The following is a 24,447-nucleotide window of genomic DNA, read 5'->3' as shown; positions in this document are numbered from 1 at the left end:
GAGAGGTGACCTTCTGTTTTGGAAAGGTCTAGGAGAGAGACAGTTCCCAGAGGAAAGAAGGAATGCGTTTTCCTTATGAATTACTTGGAATTCCAGTAGAACAGGTCTCTAGAAGTGAATACTGGTCTTTGTAGATAGGTTTATAGCTACATCTCAGGGGTCTGCAAACGGGCTGGACAGTCTGCTTTTTGTCTTTTGTTTTTTGTAGAGCCTGTAAGTGAAGAATATTTTTTACATTTTTAAAAGATCGTGAAAACAAAAAGCAAACACAGAACTAAGAAGAATATGTGACAGAGACTGTACACGGCCCTGAAATTTTAGGCGTTTACTGTCTGGCCATCTTTATGGAGACCGTTTGCTGAGCCCTGGTCTAAACTGCCCCTAAATTAGAAGCCCTAGAGGAGGAAATACCTGCCGTGGCACATGGGGTAGCATCTTTCATGTCCAGGGTGCTCACTCCTCAGGGAATGTGCTTTTTGTTTTTAAGCACGACGTTGCCTTGTTTGAATAATCTTCATTAAGACAGAACAAACTAAATGTGCCATTGAACTAATTTAGTGTGTATTTGTTTGCCGTCCCTTAAGGGGAAAACATTTTTCTTGAAAGCAGTGAGTGGCAAATAATTCTACCAGATTTTAGAAAATAGTACCCATGGTATCAGAGCAGTGGTAATTACAAATATGTAGCACTGCTGGAACACTGACAAGCAGATCCTCGGAGATTAAGCCACAGACAGATCTCTTGCGTGAAGATTATCTAATGAATATTAGGATAATTAAAAACTTGAAAATTCTTATTTCACTTCATAAAATAAGTGTAAGTAAAACTTACCCCAAATCTGAAAGTGTGATAATTTTCTAAGTTTGAAAAGAGTGTAACAAATTAAACAGCATGGATGGCCATATTGGTGATATAAAAAGTAAAATTTTACATAGTGTATTTTGATGGAAATTATGACAAATAAGCTGGTAAAATGATTTGAAAGTTTGAGCGTTCAGGATTAGTAAATTTTAAACATTTTGATGAATGAAGTAATGAAAAGGAAGGAAAATGTACATTGCAAACTAATCAAAAAAAGTGAAAACCTAAGATAAGTTATTTGATGACCTGAGGATTAGTATAGATGCTTTATAAAGACCTCATTAAAATATTACTACCAAATCTTGACAGATGAGTGGTAAAGATTATAAACTGGCATTCACACAAGTGGAAATAACATAAGTAAATGTATGAAAACATTTGGTAATATCAGAAAATGTAAATAAAAATCTCAAGGTATGCATTTGATATGGAGTTGCTTGGAAATTGGTACAACTCATAATTCGGTGGTTTCTGATACCCTTTGGAAAGCAGTTTAGCTCTACGGGTTAAGCTGTAAAATTATTTGTACGTTTTGATTCATTATGAATATTTGAAGTATTTCTCCTAAGGAAGTAATTCCACAGAAGAAAACAAATTAGGTAGATGACTGTTCATTGCACTGGCATCTGTCACACAAGACAGTTGGAATGTACTGGGGCAGCCGGCTGCCTGGCTCAGTTGGTAGAGCACGTGACTCTTGATCTCTCGGTGATGAGTTCAAAGCCCACAATGGGCGTTGAGCTTACTTTGGGGGGAAAAAAAAAAGAATGGAGGGAATAATTAAATGATGGAATATAATGCCAACAAGTATGAAAAGATAGGTGGAAACACTGGACTCTAAAAAAACATCCGAGTTGGAAAGTGTGCATACTGGTTAGTGATGTAAAATGTTAATGTGCATCTAAAAGGGAACAGGACAGAAATTTTTAAAATAATTTATCATTGTTGTAAAAGTTGCCCTAAAATAGGTAAAGTGGATTCTCTTCTGCCTGGTATGAATTTCATATTTTGTGTCTCCGTCTGTTTCAGTTAGATGCTGGTGTGCCAGAAAAAATCAGCCTCATTTCCAGAGACGAGAAGAGTGTACTTGTGGTGACTTACAGTGACTTAAAGCGCTGCTTCGAGAACACTTTTCAGGAACTGATCGCAGCCGCAAACGGTCAGTTGTAGTATTTGCTGAAACAGCACGCAGGACGTGGCTGAGGACCCTGGCCCAGAGCACACTGCACTCCAGCTGAACTGTCCTCACCCTCTCGCGTCACGTCTGGGGGGCAGACAGGAGATGAGCGTAGCTGCTTGCACTTCAGTCAGGTACACTGTTACTTGAAAGGAAGAATGTCTCCCTTACCCTAGAGCTGTGGCTGCCGTCGGGGCCATATCTGTGAAGATTTTATTTTAGATTAAGGAGCATCGTTAGGTGAATGATGTTCCGGCTTTTGATTTTTTCCCACTTGTATATGCACTAATTTTAATTTTTTAAAGACTTTTTTCTGATCTTTGAACTTTTGCCACATTGTATACTTATTAAGGGAAACTATTTGCAAGGACATTTTTGGGAAACAATGATGGGCAGCATTTTGGTCACTGAGGGTTGCAGAATCTGCTCTTTTGGGGATGGGTTGCCCTGAATAACATGATGGACCAGGTAAATGATTTCACAGAAGTACCGTCTAGTGTGTCATTCTTGTAAGAGTATTGTATGCAAGCTCTGTATGCCACCCACTGTTAGTTCAAATTGAGATTTTGGGGTTTTTGTTTTGTTTTTAAGAACAGAGAAAGATCTTTTTTCTGAATTGTTGGATACGCATTCCCGTATTAGTAGATTTAAATCCTTTCTGAATAAGGATTGGAGAAACAGGAACTTAAGGAGCACATAGAGCTCTTGGCTCCAGATTTAACCAGAGTCTTTTTTTTTTTTTTTAAAGGCATTTCCCTGCTCGTCAGATATACTTACATTTATGCAATTTTTTTTTTAATAGAAAAAAATTAAATTGTGTTCAAGGCCTGAAGTTCAGGAGCATATTGCTTTAGATTATTTCCAGTTTGCTTTTTTGTATAAAGTTCTATTCTTTGAACCACAGCTTTATTATGGTACTTTACACTGGATACAGACACAGAGACACTGTTCAGAAGATGAACTAAACACAGCAGTGGTCTGGCATCAAGAGCTTTCTGAAGTTTTACAGCCTGAATCTGGAGGGATAACAATCTGCTGTGCCTTTGCAGTCACTGCTTAGTCCAAAGTCATAGTACTTTTGATAATAACTTCACTATGTGGGATATTCCTGAATAAGTCAATCTCAAAAGTTTGAAATTTTCCTCCTCTTAACTTTCTTAATATTTGGACGTGCAGATGTCGCCAAACTTGGGTATTCATGGAATTTCTAGTTAATGAAATACCTATACTTTGATACCGAAGACTGCCAAATACATAGGAGTTTTCTTTCACAAAAAAAAAAAACAAAAAAAAAAAACACAAAAAAAACACAAAAAACAAAAACAGTAATGAAGACTATATCTCCTTTCCCAGCACTGAATGTTTTACTAGCACTGGGTGCTCACCATGCAACTATGAAGAAAATGTGGAAACTCAAAAGGTCAGGAAAGACTTCCAAGCGCTTGCAACTGATGTTACGGTCTTCAATTTTAATAATTACACATATTTGTAGTTTTCAGAGAAGTTTTTAATATTTCTCTGTCCACTTTTTATAAGCTTTAAAATGATTTTCTCTGCCTTGAGATTTGCATCAAGAAAAAAAAACCCACCTCTCTTCACCTGAAAGCTTTGAAGACTAAAGACATGCTTTACACATTTTAACAAGTGTGTTTGAGTCCACGTTTGGTAGCATCAGTTGTTGAGTTAAAAAGAAAATCAATTATTGAATTTGATCTGGATGGATTTTAAAAGAACATAATGTTCAATATTCAAAGGATAATTAACATTTGCCACCATGATGTTCTTTTTTTATGTAAAAGGAACAAGAACTTGGAGACGTTAACATGCAAAAGTCTTTTATCATTAGCTCATGTATTTGAGGAAGAGCAGCTGTCTTTTTATATGTTTTTTGACAAATCATATTGTAATTCTTTTGTACAAAAAAGAACTACTTGTATTCTAGAAGAAATATGAAATGCTTAATTTATAAGCGGGCTGGAGATTTTTTCCAATATTGTTTTCTTTGAAAATGAAAGGGGATCATCTATTTTAGTTTTGGGGTCTGGGAACTTTTTGAAAATTTAATTTGTGGACCAATGTTTTGTGAAAGCTAATAAGGAAGGGCAGGGGTAAAATAGGGCTTGAATTTCTCATCCTGTATCGACCAGCAAACTTCCCTCTGCAAGGCAGGTTCAAATCACAAACCCAAGAATGTTCGCATCCTAAGTGCTAGTTTGCTTCAGCCCCTAGTAACCTCAGGACTTGGTTTGAATATAAAGGTAGACAGCTGATATGTTTTCATGAGTAAATATTGTCGGCCAGAAAACAGTTGGTGTCAGGTAATACATATTTTTTTTAAGCTTTGTTTTATATTTATTTTTCGTTTAGTTTTTATTGGGAATGGTTTTTCAGTAGAACTCTTATTAGTTCTGCCTAGGTGTTTTTTGGGGGAGCCCTCTTTCCATAGTGTAATTCCATTTAAGAGGTTGTCTCAAAGGTAGTCTTTTTAATTCATAGGAAGATTGTAATATCTGAGAGTAGTCAAATTAAGGATACAAACGTCTCACACCTTCCTGTTACGACAGATCAAAGCACAGAAAGGACAACCCTTGAAATCATGTAACATTGGTCATTTCAATTTTTTGTACCTATTTTAAATTCTGTTAGTGTATTTACTTCATTGTAAATATATTTGAGGGTACCTTTGTATTTTGCTTTTGACCTTGGTTCTGTGGTTTGGATGTCAACAACTTCCCTAAAAGCACCAGTATGTTAAGTTCCAATGTCATGGTCCCAAGTATGGGTTATTCATCTTTAATCCTGTTTTCAGTCTCTATGTGTACAGCAATATTTTTAATAAAGAATTACAGAGAAGTTCGTCCTTTTCTGGGGTACCAGTTCATTTAACAAGATTACGTTTGCCTTGTGTTTGGGATTTAAAAGGCTGAATATTTCCTGTGTGTTTGGAGGACTTGGTGGCAGACTTATTCATTAGTTTACCAGATAGCTGCTAAGTGCCTACTTGGATCTATTCTGGGTGCTAAGAATGCAGATATGAGTACTTGTTATTTATAAAGTATATAGTTCTACCCAAGCAATTCTGTAGAATGTGTGGCTTGCACTGTAATTTAGGAAAGAAGGATAGGGAATGCTATGTGGCTAGCCTCCGATGCACAGCGTAGGTAATTTATAGGTGAAGAGTGCCTCTCCCCCAAGTCCTCCAGAAGCATTATTCAGAATCTAAGGGTTAGGTTTTTTAATTTTTTATGTGTTTTTAATTTTGTTAATGTTTATTTGAGAGAGAGAGAGATACGAGTGCTCGCGGGGGAGGGGCAGAGAGAGAGGGAGACACAGAATCTGAAACAGGCTCCAGGCCTGACCTGAGCACGGAACCTGGAGCCTGGCACCAGGCTCGGGCTCGAACTGGGTGCCTGAGCCACCCAGGCACCCTGAGGGTAGATGTTTTTTAGTGGCAGACTTGTTAACCTTTGTTGAATCTGAGTACCTAGGGTTTATTGTGTTTATTTCCTATACATTTGAAATGAAAAGTTGAAAAACAGAATAGAAAGTGATAAGGGACTTGAGGCCTAATTGAGGGGTACTTAAAGAGAAGGGGGTTTATTTTCAACTGAAGGAACTGGTGAGTTGTCTTTTAGAAATTCAGAGAAGAGCGAGAATCAGTGTAGAAGGGTCTTGAATTAAAAAAAAAAAAAAACAACAGTGAATTCAGTGGCAAATCAAAATGACCATTGTAGGTTCAAGGGGAAGAAGGGAGACTCTGCCTAGAATAGAGGATGTTCTGGGGATCTTTTAAATTTCTCTTTTAAATTTAAATTTCTTAAGAGAGATTTAAATTTCTTACGAGAAAACATAAAACACATTATTGTGAAAGCTATGCGAGTGTTACGTCTCTAAATGGGGATAAAATGGCTTTGTTGTTTTTCATGTCCTGTGCTCTGAATGGTCAAAACCCAGTGTTTTCCCTCCCCCTTCAGCAGCTGCACACTGAGGGCTGTATCTGTAACCGGTCCTCCTGTACAGGTTTGGGGGAAGAGGGGCAGTGAAGAAAGGCCGTTAAAACACGTCCTTAAAATCCATTAAGAGCAGTATGCATGGTGGGTAAGAAAGCACTGGCAATACAAGCGCCAGCGCCCCACACAGTGCGATGAATGACTGGATTCACTCATTCATTCAGCATTTCCCGAATGCCTGTTCTAGGTCAGGCGTTGCTCTAGAGGAACCGACCGAGCAACTGCAACCACAGCAGACGAATCTTTCATGCAGCTTCCATTCTAGCGGGAAGAAGACCGAGTGCGTAGCACGTTAAGGAGTAATAATCTGTGGAGGGAAAGGAAAGTAGGCTAAGGATGTGGGTAGGGTTGCGAGATCTAGCACATAAAAATACGGAACACAGAGTTGAATTAGAGTTTCAGGTAAACAATGGATAATTTCTTCTTTAGCCTTATGTATGTCTCAAGTATTAACGTGGGACATATTTGTCTTAAAAAAATCGTTTATGTGAAATTCAAATCTAATTGTCTATCCTGTGTTTCATCTTGCAACTCTAGATGTGGGGGGTGGGGGGGTACTGGAATTTCACATGGGATGATCTGGGGAGTAGGTCTTACTGAGAAGGTGGTATTTGAGCAAGGATTTGAGGTATTGGAGCCAGCCGTGTGGATATGGGAGGGAGGAGAGTTCCTGGTCAGAGGATGTGCCAGGCATATCTGAGGCATGGCAAGGGGGCCAATGTGACTAGAGCAGCCTGAGTAGGAAGTGAAATCAGAAAGGTAATGGGGAAGGGGCTGTGCCTCGGAGAACATTTTAGGACCATTTTGGGTGCTTACTCACGTTGAAAGGAGAAGCAGAAAGATTGTAAGCAGAAGACTAACCTGGTACAATTAAAAAGGATCACTTTGGCTACTAGTTAGGAAGCTCTTGCAATATTTCAAGCGAAAGATGGCGGGGATTTGGACCTGGTGGTAGAGGTGGCACCAAGTGATTGGATTCTGAATATATTTAATTTTATTTTTTTAAATGTTTATTTTTGAGAGACAGAGCTCAAGCGGGGCAAGGGCGGTTGGGGGAGGGGTGTGGACACAGAATCCGAAGCAGATTCCGGGCTCCGAGCTGTCAGCACAGAGCCCACACGGGGCACAAACTCACAAACTGCAAGATCATGACCTGAGCCGAAGTCAGACGCTTAACTGACTGAGCCACTTGGGCACCCCTACTTTATTTTATTCTTTCTTTATTTTGAGAGAGAGGGTCAGCAGGGGAGGAGCAGAGAGAGGGAGACGGAATCCCAAGCAGGCTCCATGCTGTCAGCGCAGAGCTTGACACAGGGCTCCATCTCACAAGTTGAAATCATGACCTGAGCCACAATCTAGAGTGTGACACTTAACTGATTGAGCCACCCATGTGCCCCTGATTATTTTAAAGATTGAGCCAAAAGGATGTCTCGATTATTGGATATGGAGTGAGAAAAGAAGTCAGAATCACTGTTCAGATCTTGACCCTCTGCTGACAGGAAGGAGGATTCTTCTAAATTGAAAGAGAGCATCTTAGAAACAAAGGGTTTTTTTTAGAGGGTGGGCAAGAAGGGTGGGGAAGCCAGGAAAGATTGTTGGGAGTTCGGTGTGATGTGTGCAGTTTCAGATGTTTACTACACATTTGTTGTGGTTACATGTCGTTTTGTTATGAACGACCCAGACTCAGGGGCATAACACAACAACTGTTTTCTTATTCCCAGGAATTCTGTGGGTTAGGAATTTGGACAGGGCACAGCTGGGATGGCTTATCTCTATTCCGTTACATTTGGGGCCTCTGCTGGAAAAATTTCAGTGGTTGGGGGCTGAAATCATCCTGATCTGACATCTAGACTGAATGACTTAAAGGCTGGGCTCTGGTGGGGACTGTCCTCGGAAGTATCGACACACGGGCCCACCGTGTGGCTGAGGCTTCCCTAATCCTGGCACCTGGGTCCCTAGTGGGAGCTTCTGGAGAATGAGTGTACCAGGAGACTCGGGTAGAAAGGGCATGATCTCTTCTGGCCTGGCCTCGGCCTCATGCAATGTCATTTCTGCCACATTCTGTTGATTGCAAGTGAGTCACAAAGGCATGTCTGATTCTAGGGGAGAAGAATTTGATGGGGAAGTGGCAAGAGCATGTTGCTCCCATGTGGGATGGGAGATGTGGTTGCTGCTATTTTTGGAAAATAGTTTGCCACCGCATCAAGAGATGGTCAGTTTAACATTTGCATACAAGTGAATTTCGAGGCTGGGGGAGAGATCTGCTTTGTACCAGTAGTTTGCAAGTCATTATATAGATGTCATTTAAAGCCCTGGGATTGGTCATGATCATGAAGGGAGTTCGCATAGTGGGAAAGGAGAAATGGTCTGGGGGCAGTAACTGGAACAGTGCTCAAAGGTCAGAGAAAAGAGAAAACTAGTGAGGAGGGATGGAAATGACCAGTGGAATCGGAAGGAAAGTGTGTGATGTCTGGAATCAAAGTAAAAAGGGTATTTTCAAGGATAAGGGTCAAGTTGATGAGTCAAGAAAGACTGAGACTGAAAATTGGCCATTGGATTTAGCAATTTGCAGGTAACTGATAACCTTATCAAGAGCAGTTTCAGTGTGTGACACTGAGAGCTGGGTTTCAGTGGGTTTAAGAGTCCTTGGGGGGGATCGAAGTGGAGACTGACTACATCAAGGAATTTTGCTGTAAAGAATAAACGGGCCGCAGCTGGAGAGGAAAGTAGGGATGATTTTTTTGTTTTTAAACATGGGAGGGATAATAGCATGTTTGTTTGTATGATCTGATGGGAAAGGGACAGGCTGATNGGTGGTTGAAAGAGTGGTGAATTGCTGGAGTCATGTCCTTGAATATCGGAAGTAATCCAAGTGTGTGCGGACATGTTGTGAATTGACCACCCAGAAGGGAAGGCAGGGTATGTGAGTATGGGTGCTGGCAGGTGGTACATGTGATGGTGAGATTTTGAAGTGCTCTTTGGATTACTTCAGCCTTCCCATTGATGTGGGGTAGCCAGTAGTACCAATCACATTGGAGTGCTTTGGAAATTGAATGACTTTATTCCTCAAAGCACTTAGAATAGTTGTTGCACATGAAGTTAATATATTTTCGTCTGAGATTAAGCTCATGCTCTTTTTCAAATTGGTCATCTATGAAAATTATGGCATTAAATGTTTTTTTTTCTTTTAATCTTTTATCAAAGAATAGCACACAGATACACACAAGTTTGCAGGTAAGTACATAGTTCCATGAATTATCACAAAGCGAACACACCTATGGACCACACCCAGATCAAGAAATAGAGTATTTGTGCCTTCTAGTTGTTTTGGGTTTTGCTTTTCCACCCTTAAAATATCCTTAGTTAAGAAAATAGAAGGTTAGGCATCCCTGTGTTGGGATCCAGGATATTTTCATAAAATTTCCTGGCCTGTGAACCCCAAAAGTCTGGTAATATGTTTAACACTGAGGAGTCCAATAAACCTTACTGGGCGATCCTTCTGCTGAAGGAAAGGGAAAAAAACAAAACAAAACAATTCCCAAAAGTCCTGTAAGTTTCCAGAGTCATGAGAAAATTTCTAAACTATGACGTGACACCAGTTCCTCGAGCATTCTTCAAGTCATGTGCTTACATGAGTGACTTTACTCTTATGTTATGAAAACCAACACTATTTTTAAAGGATTTCAGATTCACAAAGATTAAATGCTGTGTGCCCGCTTCAGTTAACCACAAATTTACTGGGAAGAGTCATTTTTCCTTTTTCTTGCCTTTGTCCCAAAAAAAGTAGACCTGTTTTCCCGTACAGCCATGTCTCCAGACTAGTTTCCTCATGGTGCTTTCAGGAAGGTGATGGTATGACCGGTTTCAAGGACAATCCACAAAAGCGAAGAATTTCGCTCAGAGAAGCTCTAGTGTCTGAGGCTTTTGCCTAAATTATTTCGTATGGCCTCCTGCATACAATCTCTACTGCACACACACACAGACGAGCGGGCACACACATCCTGTAATTACGGTGATTGTTTCTTAGCTCAAAGTTAGTGTTTGGGAAAACCAGCCTTTTCTTTAATTGAGGGCACTTCCGTCTGCAGCCAGCACATGTACTCTGTCTGTACATTTTACTTCTAATTGCGTTCATTTTAGTGTTTTGTTCCCTGGGCGATGTGCCTGCTGTGATCGTGCTTTTGATTTGCTGTTGACAGCACCCTGATGGTTTAGAGCAGCATCTTGTGGCACTGAGAGAAAACTCTGCCCCTCTCTTCAGCGGGCTTGCTGGATTTTTCTTGTGCTGTGTCCCCCAACTGGTATTCAATNCAGCCCTCCACCCCCACGGAAAAACCTGTGACCCCCTTTTTTCATGTATAAGCATATTGTAGAAAACAGGTAGATGTTTTTGGAAGTTAATTTTATTATATGAAGATAGCATACAAAATACATTCATAATGACTAGAGATGTAGGACCAAATTAAGTCTTACTTCTATCTGCAGCATATATTCTTGGTCTGTATAAAAGTAACTTTAAAATTCCAGTTTCCTTAAATAGTCATCGCACAACACACACACACGTATATACACATACAGTTACTACCACTGTCGGTCAAAGATGCACTCCTTTCACAACTAAAAGGGGCTGGCAAGTATCTGTTCGAGTTTGACCCTCTTTATGGACTGGGAAACAAGGCACAGCTAGAAGACCTACATAACACTTTTCAGGGTTTGGACAGATTTGTTCCACGGGCTAAAACTAAGGTCTGAGCATCGCTTCTTAGACTTAACTAGATACAGACTTCCATATGGTTTCAGTCCTGTTCCACCCACACTGTTACACATAACGTGATCTCACAGATCCTGAAAGGAAAGGCTGCTTTCCTGGTTAGTGCCAACTATCTTTGTCGTAAATGCCAAATGGTTCTAATAATATCATTGGTTAACTAGTGTCTTAATTTTCAGTGCTGTTTAACATTCAGTGCTGGTTAATGAACCAGTCTGCGGCAAGCACTTGGCTACTGCAAGCCTCCATTTTCCTTTCTGTGTGAACACTCTAGATGGGAACCATTTTTAACCGATGGACTCATGTAGGCTATAAACCTGAGTCTTTGAAGCAGCTGAATTGACGTAAGTTCTGAAGTTGTGTTTTTTTTTCTTTTGGAAAGATGGTTTTACTGAGGTCTTTGAACAACTTAGAATTAGGTTATCGAAATCAAGATATCGTATGTATAGTTAAGGTTTTCGTTTTCACTCATTGCTGGATCCTTATCTGATATGAAAAGTTGGCCCAGCTGATTGAGGTCTTCTTTTATTTTCCCTGATGAACCTCCTTCTGGTGACCTGATCGATACTATCGCCAACTGTCACAGGTGCTTTTTGTACGTGCGAAGAAGAGAAAGAACAAAACTTTGCCCCTCTTCTGGCCTGGCCTGATTTGGTCCGGCCTGGGCTCATGGTGGAGAGGCCTGCCTCACTTCTCTGCTGGCCAGATGCTTCTCCAGCAGAGCCCCCACGGGACCACCTGCTTCCTTACTTGGGGGTGTGTGGACTGTCCCGTCCTTTTATACTAAGAGCCGTGACACAGGAATGTGACACACAGGGAAGGAAGTAAAGATTCTTCTATTACATTTCAGGTTCTAGAGTTAAGTTACTTGCCTAAAGGGCAGCATACTCTTCTCTACCAGAAGCAGCAATTCACTGTTGCCCGTCCAGCTTTGACCGGCTTTACAAGGTAACATACGTCCTAAATACACAGCATCAGAGAGAGCCAGCTGAGAGATCCAAGGTCTTTAGACCCCCAAAGAGTAGGCACCCTTTTGTACCCTGTCTCCCTACGTCCAGCATTCTCAGACCCAAGGCAAGGTCCGTAGCAGATGAAAAGAGGCTTTTCTCCCATTGATGGCTCAATAACTAATATCCTGAGTCCCAATTCTAAAAGTATCTTGCATAAATTACATGTCACCTTTTTTCTCCAGGAGCATAAAGTGCTTAATAAACATTGGCTAATAGTCTTCCACATCTTTCCAGTAGACCAGCATGAGATCGCAGAATCCCCACTCAAAAGGAAACATGAGTGGCTTCCTCTCCTTTGGGCCCCAACTGTTCCAGTGAGTCAGTCTGGCTGGGAAAGAGAGGGGTTTTTTCACTCTGCTCATCCTGCTTTCGCTCCGTCTATCCTGGTTTTGGCATAGAGGGAACTGTCCCCCAGACTCATTTTCGTCCTCCTCAGCTTCCTTTTATAACTAACTGGACAAAACAGGTTAACGTAAAAAAATAATAATAAAAGTGAAGTGTCTTGATTATATAGTAATACTCAAAAGAGGATCTGACCAGATTTTTTTAAATGTGGCTTAAGCCCAAGAGGGAGCCGTAACAGACCAGCCACGTCCCAGCGAGCTGACTCGGAGCAGTCTGCTAAGGGCGAGGCCATCACGCCGAGCTCAGGGCGAGCTTGCAATGTACTTGCTGGAGGGGCCTGCGGTCCGGGCTCCGATCTGAGCGCCACGCTCAGCACTAGACGTTTGAAAATGTGCCCTCCATGGGATCGGGCATAGGTCCAGTCCCACAGCTAATGTTTCCAAATTTGTTTTGTAGTTGCAAAAAAAAAAAAAAAAAAATCCAGAAACTGTCCCCTCACCTCTCTGTCCTGGCTGTTCCCCAGCTGGGGTGTCCGTGTGGCCCGGGTTTGCTCGGGGTGTGGCAGCCGTCGCAGTGTCTCGGCTGACAGCCCTCAGCTACCCCCTTCCCGTACGGGACGGCGCAGATTGTCTCCACGCTTCGTCCTGTCTGCTCTCCTCCCTTCTCCCTTCCTTCTCTGCCTTCCACGGAAGTTGCTCCTGCTAGAAGGACCCCAGAGACCTCGCGTAGGCCGGCTTACGGGCTGTCGCCTCCTGGCTCTGGTGGCGGGCCCCGTGGAGTCCACGCTGCCTCGCGTGATCAGCCACCTCCTGAATCCTCCAACGCTCTGCGGTCTCGGGGGCGGGGGTTGGAGAGCAGGTAAGTCACTGGGCTTAGAAATAAGGGTTCCTCTAACACACTGAATAATGTGAGGATTTACCAGTGGTGTTCTTTACTTATCACTATTACTCTATCTGGGGTTACATTCTTGTTAGTCAAAAAGAAAAAGAAGCACTTATTAAACATCACAGCAGGCAGCGCGCTCCTGTGGAAAGGTCAAGGTGTACATTTACGTATGTGTCATACTGGCGAAAGCTAGTTTTCAGGGAGTATAAATACTTGTGCGGTTCTAGAAATAAGGCTGCGTGCCAGACTTTAGACAGGCGGGGTGGANGCAAGAAATCTTCCTCTCCAGCTCCGAGTTGTCGTACGTAAATCTGCGCCTGCCTTTGCTGATGTGCCCACACCTGGAATGGCAGAAAGGAGCCCGTGTGAGGTTGGAAAGCCCCGACTCCTTACTTTTACTGGTTACTCTCAAGCTAAAGAAAGACAAGAAGAGAAAAACAATCAAACGTACAAAATTGATGTCTTGGAACCAAACACTTCATGTCTGTCCCGCTCTTTCCTGTTAGGTCATTCGCTTGTGGTCTTTCTAGAGTTGGCGGTTATTGAATTGCATCTCCACCCCAGGCCANTACCGCAAATCCATACTCTCGGGTGGAAAACACCTCCAAGACGTGTACGGCCCCCCCTTGCTCTTAGGCCGGTTAGCCGCTGTGCTAGGCTGAGAAATGCTCCCCCCGCCCATCCCTGAATCTCTTGAGGTGACCAGAGACTGAATATTATCTTCTATGGCGAGAGAGGTGGTTAAGCTGAGGCTTGGCTCTGAATGGCCCAGGGGGGCCCTAAGCACAACCCCACATGTCCTGGGGAGAGAGGCTGACGGAGATTCACAGCCAAACGCACAAGGCGGTGGTTGAAGGTGGAGCAGACACACCAGGAGCTGGAAAAGGTGACGACTGGATTCTCCCTCAGAGCCTTCCAGAGGGACTGTGGCTCTGCGAATACCTTGACTTTGGGCTTCTGGCCTCCAGGACCACAAGAGAATACATTTCTCTTCGTTTAAGCCATCAAGTTTGTGATAACGTGTTAACAGCAGCCTCAAGAAACAAATCGAGCTTCATACAAAAAGGTTAGTACACTTGTCTCCCTGTCATGTTTGTGTTCTAGAAAACTTGTAAGTTATGGTACTCTATGTCACTAGCAAGGCTCAAAAGGAGAAGAAACTTGCTTCTGGGGCTGTATTTTATATCCAGTGTAAGAAAAGAAGAAAGAAAAGCTTCTTTTGTTCATTCATGTTGGTTTGTTTTTTGAGAGAGGGTGCAAGTGAGCAAGGGGCGGGGAGAGAGAGAGAGAGAGAGAGAGAGAGGCAGGAGCTCGCCCAAAGTGGGGCTCAAACTCATGAACCGTGAGATCATGACCTGAGCCAGAGTCAGATGCTTAACCCACTGAGCCACCCAGGTGCCCTCATGTTTGTTTCTTAATAGTTGGGATGAGAATGAGAAAACCCGGTGCACCACCACATTAATTAGATTGGTTCTGGACTAACACGCCAAGCATTTTCTTTTTAAAAAAAAAAAATTTTTTTTTTTTTTTGAGAGAGACAAGACAGTGTGCCCGTGAGCAGGGGAGGGGCAGAGAGAGAGAGGGAGAGATAGAAGCCCAAGCAGGCTCCATGCTATCCGATTCGGGACTTGAACTCACAAACCATGAGGCCTGAGCTGAAACCAAGAGTCAGATGCTGAAGCGACTGAGCCATCCCGGCGCCCCAACATGCATTTTCTAGATTTTTAACCTCAAGAGTAGAGGGTACGATTTATGGTTTTCCTTCACAAAGATCCAGATAAGCATTCCAAGGTAGGAAACAAAAGGTTGTGGTACCTACTTCCTTTCCTCCCGTATACACTTATTCTTTGTGAGGTCCCCAATCTGCTACCCTCTGAGGGGACTCTGCCCTGGCACCATCACGGTGCTTATGTTAAAAGGAAACTATACAGATGTTTGCCTGGCCAGGTTCCAACCCTTCAGATTTACTTGTGGTGGTATATTGTGCTGCCTATATCACTTAGAGGCATTTGGGGCTATCTTTTGACTTCGATCAAGGTCAGCAAACTACACCCTGTGGGCTGGTCACCTGCCCCTTTTTGTTGTTTTTTTTTTTTTTAAACAGCTTTATTGAGATACAGTTCACCTGTCTAGCTGAGCGGCACCTGGGTGGCTCCCTCAGTTAAGCGTCTGACTTCAGCTCAGGTCATGATCTCGTGGTTTGTGAGTCTGAGCCCCGCGTCGGGCTCTGTGCTGACAGCTCAGAGCCTGGAGCCTGCTTCGTTTTCTGTGTCTCCCTCTCTCTCTGCCCCTCCCCTGCTTGCGTTTTATCTCTCAAAAATTAATAAACATTAAAAAAAATAGTGCCCAGCTAAATGGTTTTTAGTATGTTTATAGATGGTGCAACCATCAACACATCGATTTTAGAACCTTTTCATCATCCCCCCCAAACCCACACCCATCAGTACAGCCAGTTGCTCTTCTTCCCCACGGTTCCCTCCCCCAGCCCTAGACAACCACTGATCTACTTTGTTTCTGCAGATCTGCCTACTCCTGGCCTTTTGCGTAAATGGAATCCTACCACACCAGGTCTGTGGTGACTGGCTTCATTCACTTAACAATGTTTTCAAGGTTTGTCCACATTGCAGCATGTATCAGCCCCTTGTGCTTTTTTTATTGGCAAATGATATTTGAGGTTATGAGTAGAAATGAGTATACTGCATTTTATCCAGCAACTGAAGGACATGTGGCTTGCTTTTCTTTGGGTTACTGTTAATAACGCTGCTATGAACATTTGCGTACAAGTTTTTGCATGAGCGTGAGTTTTTGTTCTGTTGGGTGTGTACTTGAGGGGACCCGGTGTGTCACAGGGTAACTCTAATTAACCTCTTCGGCGAAGAAATGCTGTACCGTTTCCCAAAGTGGTCGGACGTCTTGCATCCGTGCCACAACGCACAAGACTTAGAATTTCTCCGCATCCTCACCACTACCAGCTTTTTGGTTCGAGCCATCCTAGCGGGGGTGAAGGGGTATCTCCTCACGGTTCTGATTTGCATTTTCCTGATGACCAATGACCTTAAGCATCTTTTCGTGTGCTCATTGGCCACGGCCGCCTGTTTTTGTAAATAAAGTTGATTGGAACGCAGCCACAGCTCCTTGTTTAATATTTGTTGATGGCTGCTCTTCTACGACAGAGGCAGGGTGGAGTGGTTGTTTTCTAGGTGGCTCTGAAGAAAAAGACTGCTGACTCTTGACTTAGACGAAAAGAGGGGCAGGTTCTGCCTTTGGGTGAGACAGGGCAGCCATGTGAACCGGGGAAGGAAGGATGGAGTCCCTGATAGATGGCCTGTCCGGCACTAGTCCTAGGTAGAGACTAGCACAGGGAGGCTGAAGTGACAGCAGGGCCCGTGGAATAAAAGGCCAGAGCCTCAGTAATTCCGACAGTCCCTGCTGATGGCCACTGCAGGGGTGGAGAACACCAGGATCCAACAGGAAGCGAGCCTTCCTTTGGAAGGGCTGGTATCTCCGGACGGCACGTGTTCGTACTAGGAACAGGGCTGTGACGCCTCCTGTACTGACGCTGCCAGCCCAGGGTATGATCACAGGCAAGCTCCCTGCCCCCGCCCCCGCCCCCCAAGCATGTCTCCATCAGACTTGACATTGGCCACAGCTGGGGCGGGTCAGGCTCCTTCCAGCCGAGGCGCTGTGCCTCATGCATTTGGGCCGCCCGTCTCTGCTGGGACTTTCCTGAATGTTTTCACTTCTCAGATCCCAGGCTTCCTTCTCCACTCCGGTGCTCAGATATCTGATCTTATACCCTCTTGCTTGCCCTTCTGAGGGAGAAAATCATGCTTTTCTGCAACGCCTGAACCCTAGAGTGCAGGGGGCAAGGAGCCCTCCAATCTCCCCGTTAAATTTCCCCAGCATCTGCCCTCACAACCCCCTACGACTGGTCACAGAAGAGAACCCCCAGTTTCCTTACTCCATCTTCAGGGAGGCCTTGGGTTTGCTCTCAGCCCACGTGAAACGCTTCAGCACGGGGGAGGCCAGCAGGGAGTTATTGTCCATCTGGTGACCCTGGTAGGGAGGAAGGAAAACGGTGACACTTCTTGCCTCACCCGGAGGGGTCCGTGCCAGGCCTGGGGGATGGTACTTGGATGCACACTCCAACTCACTCCAAGCTCTGTCCTCACCCGCCTATTAAGACCAAGCATTTTCTCCATGCAGGGCAAATCTACACTTTGCTACAAGAAAGGCCTATGATTCCCAGTGACTTGGGGCCCTTCTTCCTGAAGGTGAAGAAAAGGCATTTAAACACAAGAGGAAACTGCAAGAAACAGGTGAGCGTTTTTTATAGTCAACTTGGATGCAAATTATTGCATACATAGACTAAGACTAATTTTGGCAGAGGACTGCTATCTACGGGTATGTGGTTATCTGGTGGTGCAAAAATTATGAGAACTGGAGCACCTGCATGGCTCAGTTGAGCGTCTGACTCTTGATTTTGGCTCAGGTCACGATCCCAGGGTCGTGGGATCAAAGCCCGCGTTGGGCTCTGCACTGAGCTTGGAGCCTGCCTCTCTCTCTCTCTCCCTCTGCCCTCCCCGGCTCACTCATACTCTCTCTCAAACCAAACCAAACCAAACAATAGCCACCAAGAAATTATGAAGACATGGTTTAAAATGAATTCTTTTTCTTGTGAATCCTAGGCAGTTATCAAGCCCTTGGCTGTCCTGGTTTCCAGCAATTCCATTTTTTTTTTAATTTTTAAAAATGTTTTATTTGCTTTTGAGAGAGAGCACAAGAGGGAGAGGGACGGAAAGAGAGGGGACAGAGGATCCGAAGCGGGCTGAGAGCGGAGAGCCGGATGCGGGGCTCGAACTCCCAAACCGTGAGATCGTGACCTGAGCTGAAGTCGGACGTTCAACTGACCGAGCCCCGCCGGTGCCCCAAGCAATTCCATTTCCTTGTTGGTTCATCCTTCGCACTGGGTTTCACACAGGTCCTCCTTCCTCTGCTAATGCAGCACTCCCAGTGAGTGGACTTCACACTTTGTTCCTGACACCCTTTGAGTCTCTTACTGGGTTGTGTCCATGTCCTTAGTCATCCGCAAACAAGCCTAAGCCAGCAAAGGAGCTGTTGCGGTCCCCACGAATCTGGGTGGGGAGGGTTAAGGTTGAGAGGAATCGTCCATGTTTTGCTCAGCATCATTTCCTAGGACTTAACACCAAAGCAGGAAAACAAAATTTCCAGCTACTTTTGTATGCTGCAGCTTATTTGTAATGTTTTTAAATGTTTTGATCATTTCCCCCTCTGAAGCCTTTGGTGCTTTTTAATGATGACTACGCTAGGTCTCCAGGCCACGGTGCCCGTGGTCATCACCTTCACACTGCGGCGGGTTCCCCGGCCCTTTATGGGACACGGGCATCACCATTGTTTCTCAAGCTTTGTTGCGCACACCCATCCCCGGGGACTTTGTCACAGTGCACACTCTGGCTCCGTGCGTGTGGATGGGGCCCGAGATTCTGCATTTCCAGCCCACTGAGGAGCAACAGTGCTCACCCGGAGACCACACTTTGCATGTAAGGGTCTTGAAGCGAAGTGCACTCTTGCCCAGCCCTCCTCCTCCTCCCCTTCCTCTCTCAACCTCAAGGCCCAGAGCTTCGAAGTACGAGCTGGGTGGGGCCTCGAGTTTGCCAGGCTGTACTGGCAGCGTGGCTGGGGGGCAACATGGCTACTCAGCCTCTAGAACCTTAGTGGGAGGGCGCATAAGGCCTAGGGAGCCTTCTCCCAGGCCTCAAGGCTAAGCTCTCTGTTACATCAGGAAGACCCAACTACTCACAGTGTTGGATTCCTGCATTCATCTGCAAGCAGGGTTCCATCACTGATCGCTAAGAAGCTTAGAAACCCGCAATGACCTTTCCTAAGGGACTAAATTATGACTAGGTGAGGACTCGGGCCCTGGAGTAACTTCGGGGTCACTGTCAAACTGCCGAACTACCTGCTTTCACTGTTATTTCAGCCCCCACTCATTACTGCCACCAGGTTACTGGACGTTGTGTTTGCATAGAGTCTGGCAAAGAGTCCTGCCAGAGCGCATCACGTAGGTTGATCGCCATTACTTACATCGAAGATGGAGGTGGTGTTTGGTGAAAGTTCGTCAAAGGTTTTGATTCTCTCCAAGCTCATGAAATTGAAAGCATTTACATATCTGATGAAGAAGCAGAAAGATAATCAAGACAGGAAAGCACATCTAGTGTTTATTAGTCGGCAGACTGTGGGCACTGTCTCCCAGCTCAGATGAACCAGAGTACTAGAATTCTCCTGCTGCGTTCCCCTAGAGTCCTGACAGTGGGGGCCACTTCCTCCCATGGCTGTCCATCCACACTGCATAGTGTTGAGCAAATCGCACAGGGACCTGGGGGGACTCAGCAGCGATTAGGCCTCCAGTCCTTTGTGGAACTGGGGAAATGTTAGGCCCAGAAGAAACTGGAGGCCTCTCATGGTCTAACCACACTCTATTACAGAGGAGAGAAATGATGCCCAGGGACAGGGTGTGGCTTGATAACGTATAGCTGCCTGCTTCTCAAAGGAGGCAAGGACACCAGTGAAATGACCTCTCAAGGTCACACAGCTGACTTAATGGCTAGTCTTCTATACTCTGTTCCGGGATTACAGAATGGGGGGCGGGGGCTGTAACTGTGTTCTCCCTGTCACCCCCTCCTGACCTTTGGTTGATGACCCACTAGGAAGGCTGGCAGAGGTAGATCACTACATGGCTCTTCTCAGGCAAGTTCACCCATCAACGGACTTTCTCCATCTGAAACCCTATCACCATCGCCAAGGCCCAGTTTCTTAGATAAGCGCTCTATTGGTCTAAGGCTAAGCAACGTCCTGAAGGGGCTCAAACAAGCTTGACACCTCCCCCCACCCCCATCACTGACACAATCAGCTACCATGAATGTGTTCAATCTCAGCTGGTTTTCTTATGTTTAAAAACAACTGGGTGGCTCATCGGTTTCAGCCTGTTGGGCTGGTCATGAAGTGTGAGCAGTGCCACTGACATAGAACCCATCGCGGCAAAGCGGGGCAGGTCCCTGGACTTCTGGGCCTGACATAGGTGGCTGCCAGTCTTTTCAGACAGCACCCAGCGCTTAGCTGTGCCTCTCCTGGTCACCTGTCAAGTTTGGCTGAACGGAGGTCAAAGCCCTAAAGTTGTGTCTACCGCAGATAAAGACGCTAGAAGGCCCACAGGATCATCTGAATATCCTAAAAATAGTCCTAACTGCATGGGAACAGGGAGGCAGGATCAAAATACCTGGGTCACAAACTCTGTTCTGCCACTTTCTAGGCACACAGTCTTGGCAGGCTATCTTTCGTGGAGCCTTAATGGTCCCATTTGTGCAGCAGTAATAATAATATCCACTTTGTAGTATTGTTTTGAGCATTAAAGGAACTGGTGTATACAAAGAGCCTAGCACAGCACCAGACCACACGCAGCTCCAGGACCAAATGGGTATGATTACACACGTAACCATCAGGAGTGGCGCTTGGTTCATAGGTCACTGTGGGCAGTGATGTGTGATGCAAATACGGACATGTGTTGCTACCCGTACAGTTGTTCGTACTGAACACGTATGATATGGTGTGACTGTTAGTACTGAAGAGCTGGCCCCCACCCGGGCCCCAGGGGAGGCACTCAATCAATATTTTTTCCCTTGTGACCTTCTCCAGTTTCCTCTGCGGTAAAGAATGATGCGTTAGCGTGTCCAGTAAGAAAAACAAATGGTTTTATCAAAGGTCTCATGAGAAAAAAGTCTTTAGAAAAAAAAGATGTAAGATTATTCTAAAATCAGAGTAAAGAAAATGCAATGTGTTGTTCTTGATTGGATCCTGATGTGTTTTTTGTTTCTTCTTAAGGTATAAAAGACATTTGGGGAACTTCTGGAAACTCGAGTGCTTAGTAATATTAAGAAACTATCAAGGAGCACCTGGGTGGCTCACTTGGTTAAGCGTCTGACTTTGGCTCAGGTCATGATCTCCCAGTTCATGGGTTTGAGCCCCGTGTTGGTTCTGTGCTGACAACTCAGAGCCTGGAGCCTGCTTCACATTCTGTGTCTCCCTCTCTCTCTCTCTCAAAAATAAACAAACACTGAAAAACAAAACTACCAATTGGTGTGTGTGTGTGTGTGTGAGTGTGTGATCATTCTGATGTGGTAACACAGGAGAAAGATCTTACAAGATGTAGCAGTAGAATGTTATAATGCCTGAAGCTCTCTTTCAAATGGCTCAGCAGAAAGAACCACATACACGTAGAGTGTGTGCATAGAGACAAAATAGGGCAAAATGTTAACTGCCTTTGAATTTGGGAGGTGGGCTTTTTTTATGTGTGAAAATTTTATAAAGCTGAGGAAAGACAGAAATCTTACCTGACATTATCAGAACTTCCTGAATTAAACTTTGGAGCTGTAAGATCTTCCGTGAAGAAGTCATCGGAGAAGGCGGGAGAAGAGTACGTAAACCCACTATTTCCTGTCAGTATGGCATTCAGTGGGATATAGTCTTTACCATCCTAAAATACCAAAGAAAGAGCTCTCATTGTACAAATTTCTACTTCACCCTATGTGAAACAGATCAGCTTCAACTATGTCATTTCCACAATCTTTGCTGTGTTTTGGGAAGAGAATTCTGCACGCACACATGTGCGCACACGTTTTTTTAACTACTGAGCTCAGCTATTAAAACAACAAATAAAATACCTTCCCCCTCGACTTACATTCAAAGGCATCTGGTCTTCTGGTATTCTAGATTAACTTAGCTTTACCTGTTGTACATTTGCTTGGAGCAAGTCGCCCAGTTTTTCCACGAGTTCCGCAAATCTCGGCCTCTCTTTCGGGTCTTTGTGCCAGCAGGCCAGCATGATCTGATAGCTGTTGGGCACAAGCACAGCAGAAATCACTAGAGAGCACCGGGGACCGGAGCCTGCCCTACGCGCAGCGAAGTGATGGGCGTCATCCTACAGATAGAGACCCTGCTGCCTGTGGTACAGGATATTGGCCTTCATGTTTGGACTTGGGCCTGCGGCAGCCCTGCCCCCATCCAGGCTGTTTGGGCCAGGGCCTGCTGGGAGTAGAAAACATTCTAGAAAGGCGGACTGACAAACCCAGCCCTCCGGAGCCCATCACCACCCAAGTTCTTCGGAATGCTCATGGTCTCTGCAGAGGGGAAGACAGAAGGCTTCCTCAGTAAAGCAGAGGCATTGGAAAGAGCACCCGTGTTCGCTCGCAGTTAAGTACGCAGCATGGGGCTCCTCCCCTCACGTTCAAAGGCAAGGCAATGTCCTTAAAGGTAAAGGTTAACATGGACACAAATATACATGGGTGAATTGTTTGCAGAATTTATTATATTTATTTATATACAGTATATATAATATGTATTATATATTATATATAATACGTATTATAATACAATACATATTATATATACTGTATATATTATATTTTGTATAAAAAGAGGTTGGCTTGAGTTTCTTTTAAAAAAATTCTTTTAATGTTTAGTTATTCTCAGAGACAGAGTGTGAGTGAGGAAGGCACAGAGAGAGAAGGGGGAGACACAGAACCCGAAGCAGTCTCCAGGCTCTAAGCAGTCAGCACAGAGCCCGATGCAGGGTTTGAACTCCAGAAGGGCGAGATCATGAGCTCAATCAAAGTCAGGGGTGCTTTGAGGCCCCCAGGCGCCGCTGGCTTGGATGTAGTAGGTCTAGGGCCTCTCAGCTCCCCTACGGAGCTCAGCACTGGAGACTGGTTGAGAAGGCACTGCATACGGACTCAGGCCACTTCCAAAAGGTGACAGTCTGTGTCAAGTACGAGTGGTTCCTTGGGCAGGTCTCTTCCATGTGGATGATCCCCTCTCCCCTGGCAATGCCCGCTTTTCAAAGCAGTCATTACACACTGGCTTCCCACGCCTCTCAAGGCCCTGCGCACAGGCTGAGCTTCTGAATATGAAAACATTTGTCTTCACATGACAGAAACCAAATCGTGTCCTGGGGTTTAAATGTTAAAGGGTTCCTCTACGATTGGTCTCCGCTGACCTTTGAGATGTAAAAGTACGGGGCTCTTCCCGTGGTCATGTCTGAGAGGGTACAGGTCTCTGCCCCGCCTCGCCCCTGTAAATCACACGTCGGGGCGCTCTACACACGCTGGCTTACACGTTTACTATCTTTGGGTTCTTTGCTCTCCTTGAGAAGTTCACGGTCAGTATCTCTTCTCTCAGAAGATCATCTGGACTAGAGGGCTCTGACCAAGTTGGATCAAAATTGGAATGCGCTCAGAATTTAGAACTGGATTAGACCCCGGCTGTTGGAGCTATGTGGGCAGGGACCACATCTCAGCCCCCTCCCCTAATACAGGGCCTGGCATATAAGCGCTCCAGTGTCGACAAGGAAGTCACACGTGTCTCTGGGAGGAGACAGCAGTCTTCCTTCCATGAATTCTGAAGCCGTATTGCAGACATTACCGTAGTGCTGGGACCTGGAGCTTCCTGGTAAAAGCCTAGAAACCCCACACTGCCGCTTCTTAAGACATGCGCTTCCAGTCTGCACCAGCCTCCCCCAGTCTCTTAAGGATATCCCTATTTTGTTTCAAAGTATATATGAGGTGGTGAACACAGACAGTAGGAATACAGGAAGGTTAAGAAAAAAGAAGGCTATTGGGAGGAAGGGAAAATAACAAAAAGGCAAAACTACAGGCAGAGCTAATATGCCAAATTTAGATCCTGACTCTGAGTAGTTAGTTGGATAGAGGCAGTGCTCCAAGCTCTCAGGCAGCTGGTAAAAAGAAGGAATAATCAATTACGTGATGCACATAGGCCAAAAGTTAAAAGCAAACCAGTTACTTGGAAGAAGTATGGCTCTTCCTAGGACTGAAATCCGAAAGGAAGCTGCCCTAGACCCATCTCAACAGCGTGGTTCCCATCTAGGAAATAATGACTCCGTGGGACTGTCTCGTACTTGTCCTTCAATGTTTGCTGAAGCCTTACCAGCAAGAATGCCAGTCCGTGAAAACCATTCTGAGAGGCAAGATACTGTGGCCTGGGGGTGTGTGGCTCTTAGGTACCCAGGGGAGTAGTGGCACCAAGGGGTCCTCAAACACCCTCCATGGATCCTGGTCTTTAGAAGCAAGCTCTCCTAATAGTTGGATAGTGGAGCTGAGGTTCTGCTTTCTCCATACCCAGCGAGCAGATGTCCTAGGTCTTTGATTAAGGGACTGGAGCTCACAAAGATCACTTGCCTGAATCGCAAATTCTCCTGCCTTTGTCCAAACCAACGGGTCAAGACTGTTCTCAGAAGATGATTCTGGCTCTCTCCCACCCATGTGCTTCATCCACTGTACCTATTCTACCTAAGTCCCAGCG

General features: G+C 44.8%; 2 protein-coding genes across 6 annotated transcripts in view; one reads left to right on the top strand and one right to left on the bottom strand.

Annotated features, from left to right (window-relative positions):
- PAN3 (poly(A) specific ribonuclease subunit PAN3) overlaps window positions 1-4,894 on the top strand; it is a 114,658-nt gene extending 109,764 nt beyond the window's left edge. For 4 of the 5 annotated variants that reach the window (XM_077745455.1, XM_077745454.1, XM_077745453.1 and 1 more), the window contains one exon: window positions 1,891-4,894. In XM_077745455.1, the coding sequence (XP_077601581.1) occupies window positions 1,891-2,031 (141 nt within the window). In that variant the 3' untranslated portion in view covers window positions 2,032-4,894. The remainder of the gene's footprint in view (window positions 1-1,890) is intronic. The other variant, XR_013330587.1, reaches the window with a different exon arrangement.
- Window positions 4,895-13,279: 8,385 nt separating this feature from the next.
- Window positions 13,280-24,447, bottom strand: part of FLT1 (fms related receptor tyrosine kinase 1) — a gene marked incomplete at its 5' end in the record, with an annotated part of 150,185 nt that continues 139,017 nt past the window's right edge. Inside the window, 5 exons of the mRNA XM_077745413.1 lie at window positions 13,280-13,469; window positions 17,018-17,112; window positions 19,162-19,246; window positions 21,465-21,607; window positions 21,860-21,965. Of these exons, the coding sequence (XP_077601539.1) occupies window positions 13,280-13,469; window positions 17,018-17,112; window positions 19,162-19,246; window positions 21,465-21,607; window positions 21,860-21,965 (619 nt within the window). The remainder of the gene's footprint in view (window positions 13,470-17,017; window positions 17,113-19,161; window positions 19,247-21,464; window positions 21,608-21,859; window positions 21,966-24,447) is intronic.

Source organism: Crocuta crocuta, unplaced genomic scaffold (genome assembly GCF_008692635.1).
Source record: "Crocuta crocuta isolate KB4526 unplaced genomic scaffold, BGI_CrCroc_1.0 scaffold258, whole genome shotgun sequence".
In the NCBI taxonomy this organism is placed as follows: domain Eukaryota; kingdom Metazoa; phylum Chordata; class Mammalia; order Carnivora; family Hyaenidae; genus Crocuta; species Crocuta crocuta.
The sequence above is the reverse complement of the archived record's forward strand: the minus strand, read 5'-3'. Positions and strand labels throughout refer to the sequence as shown.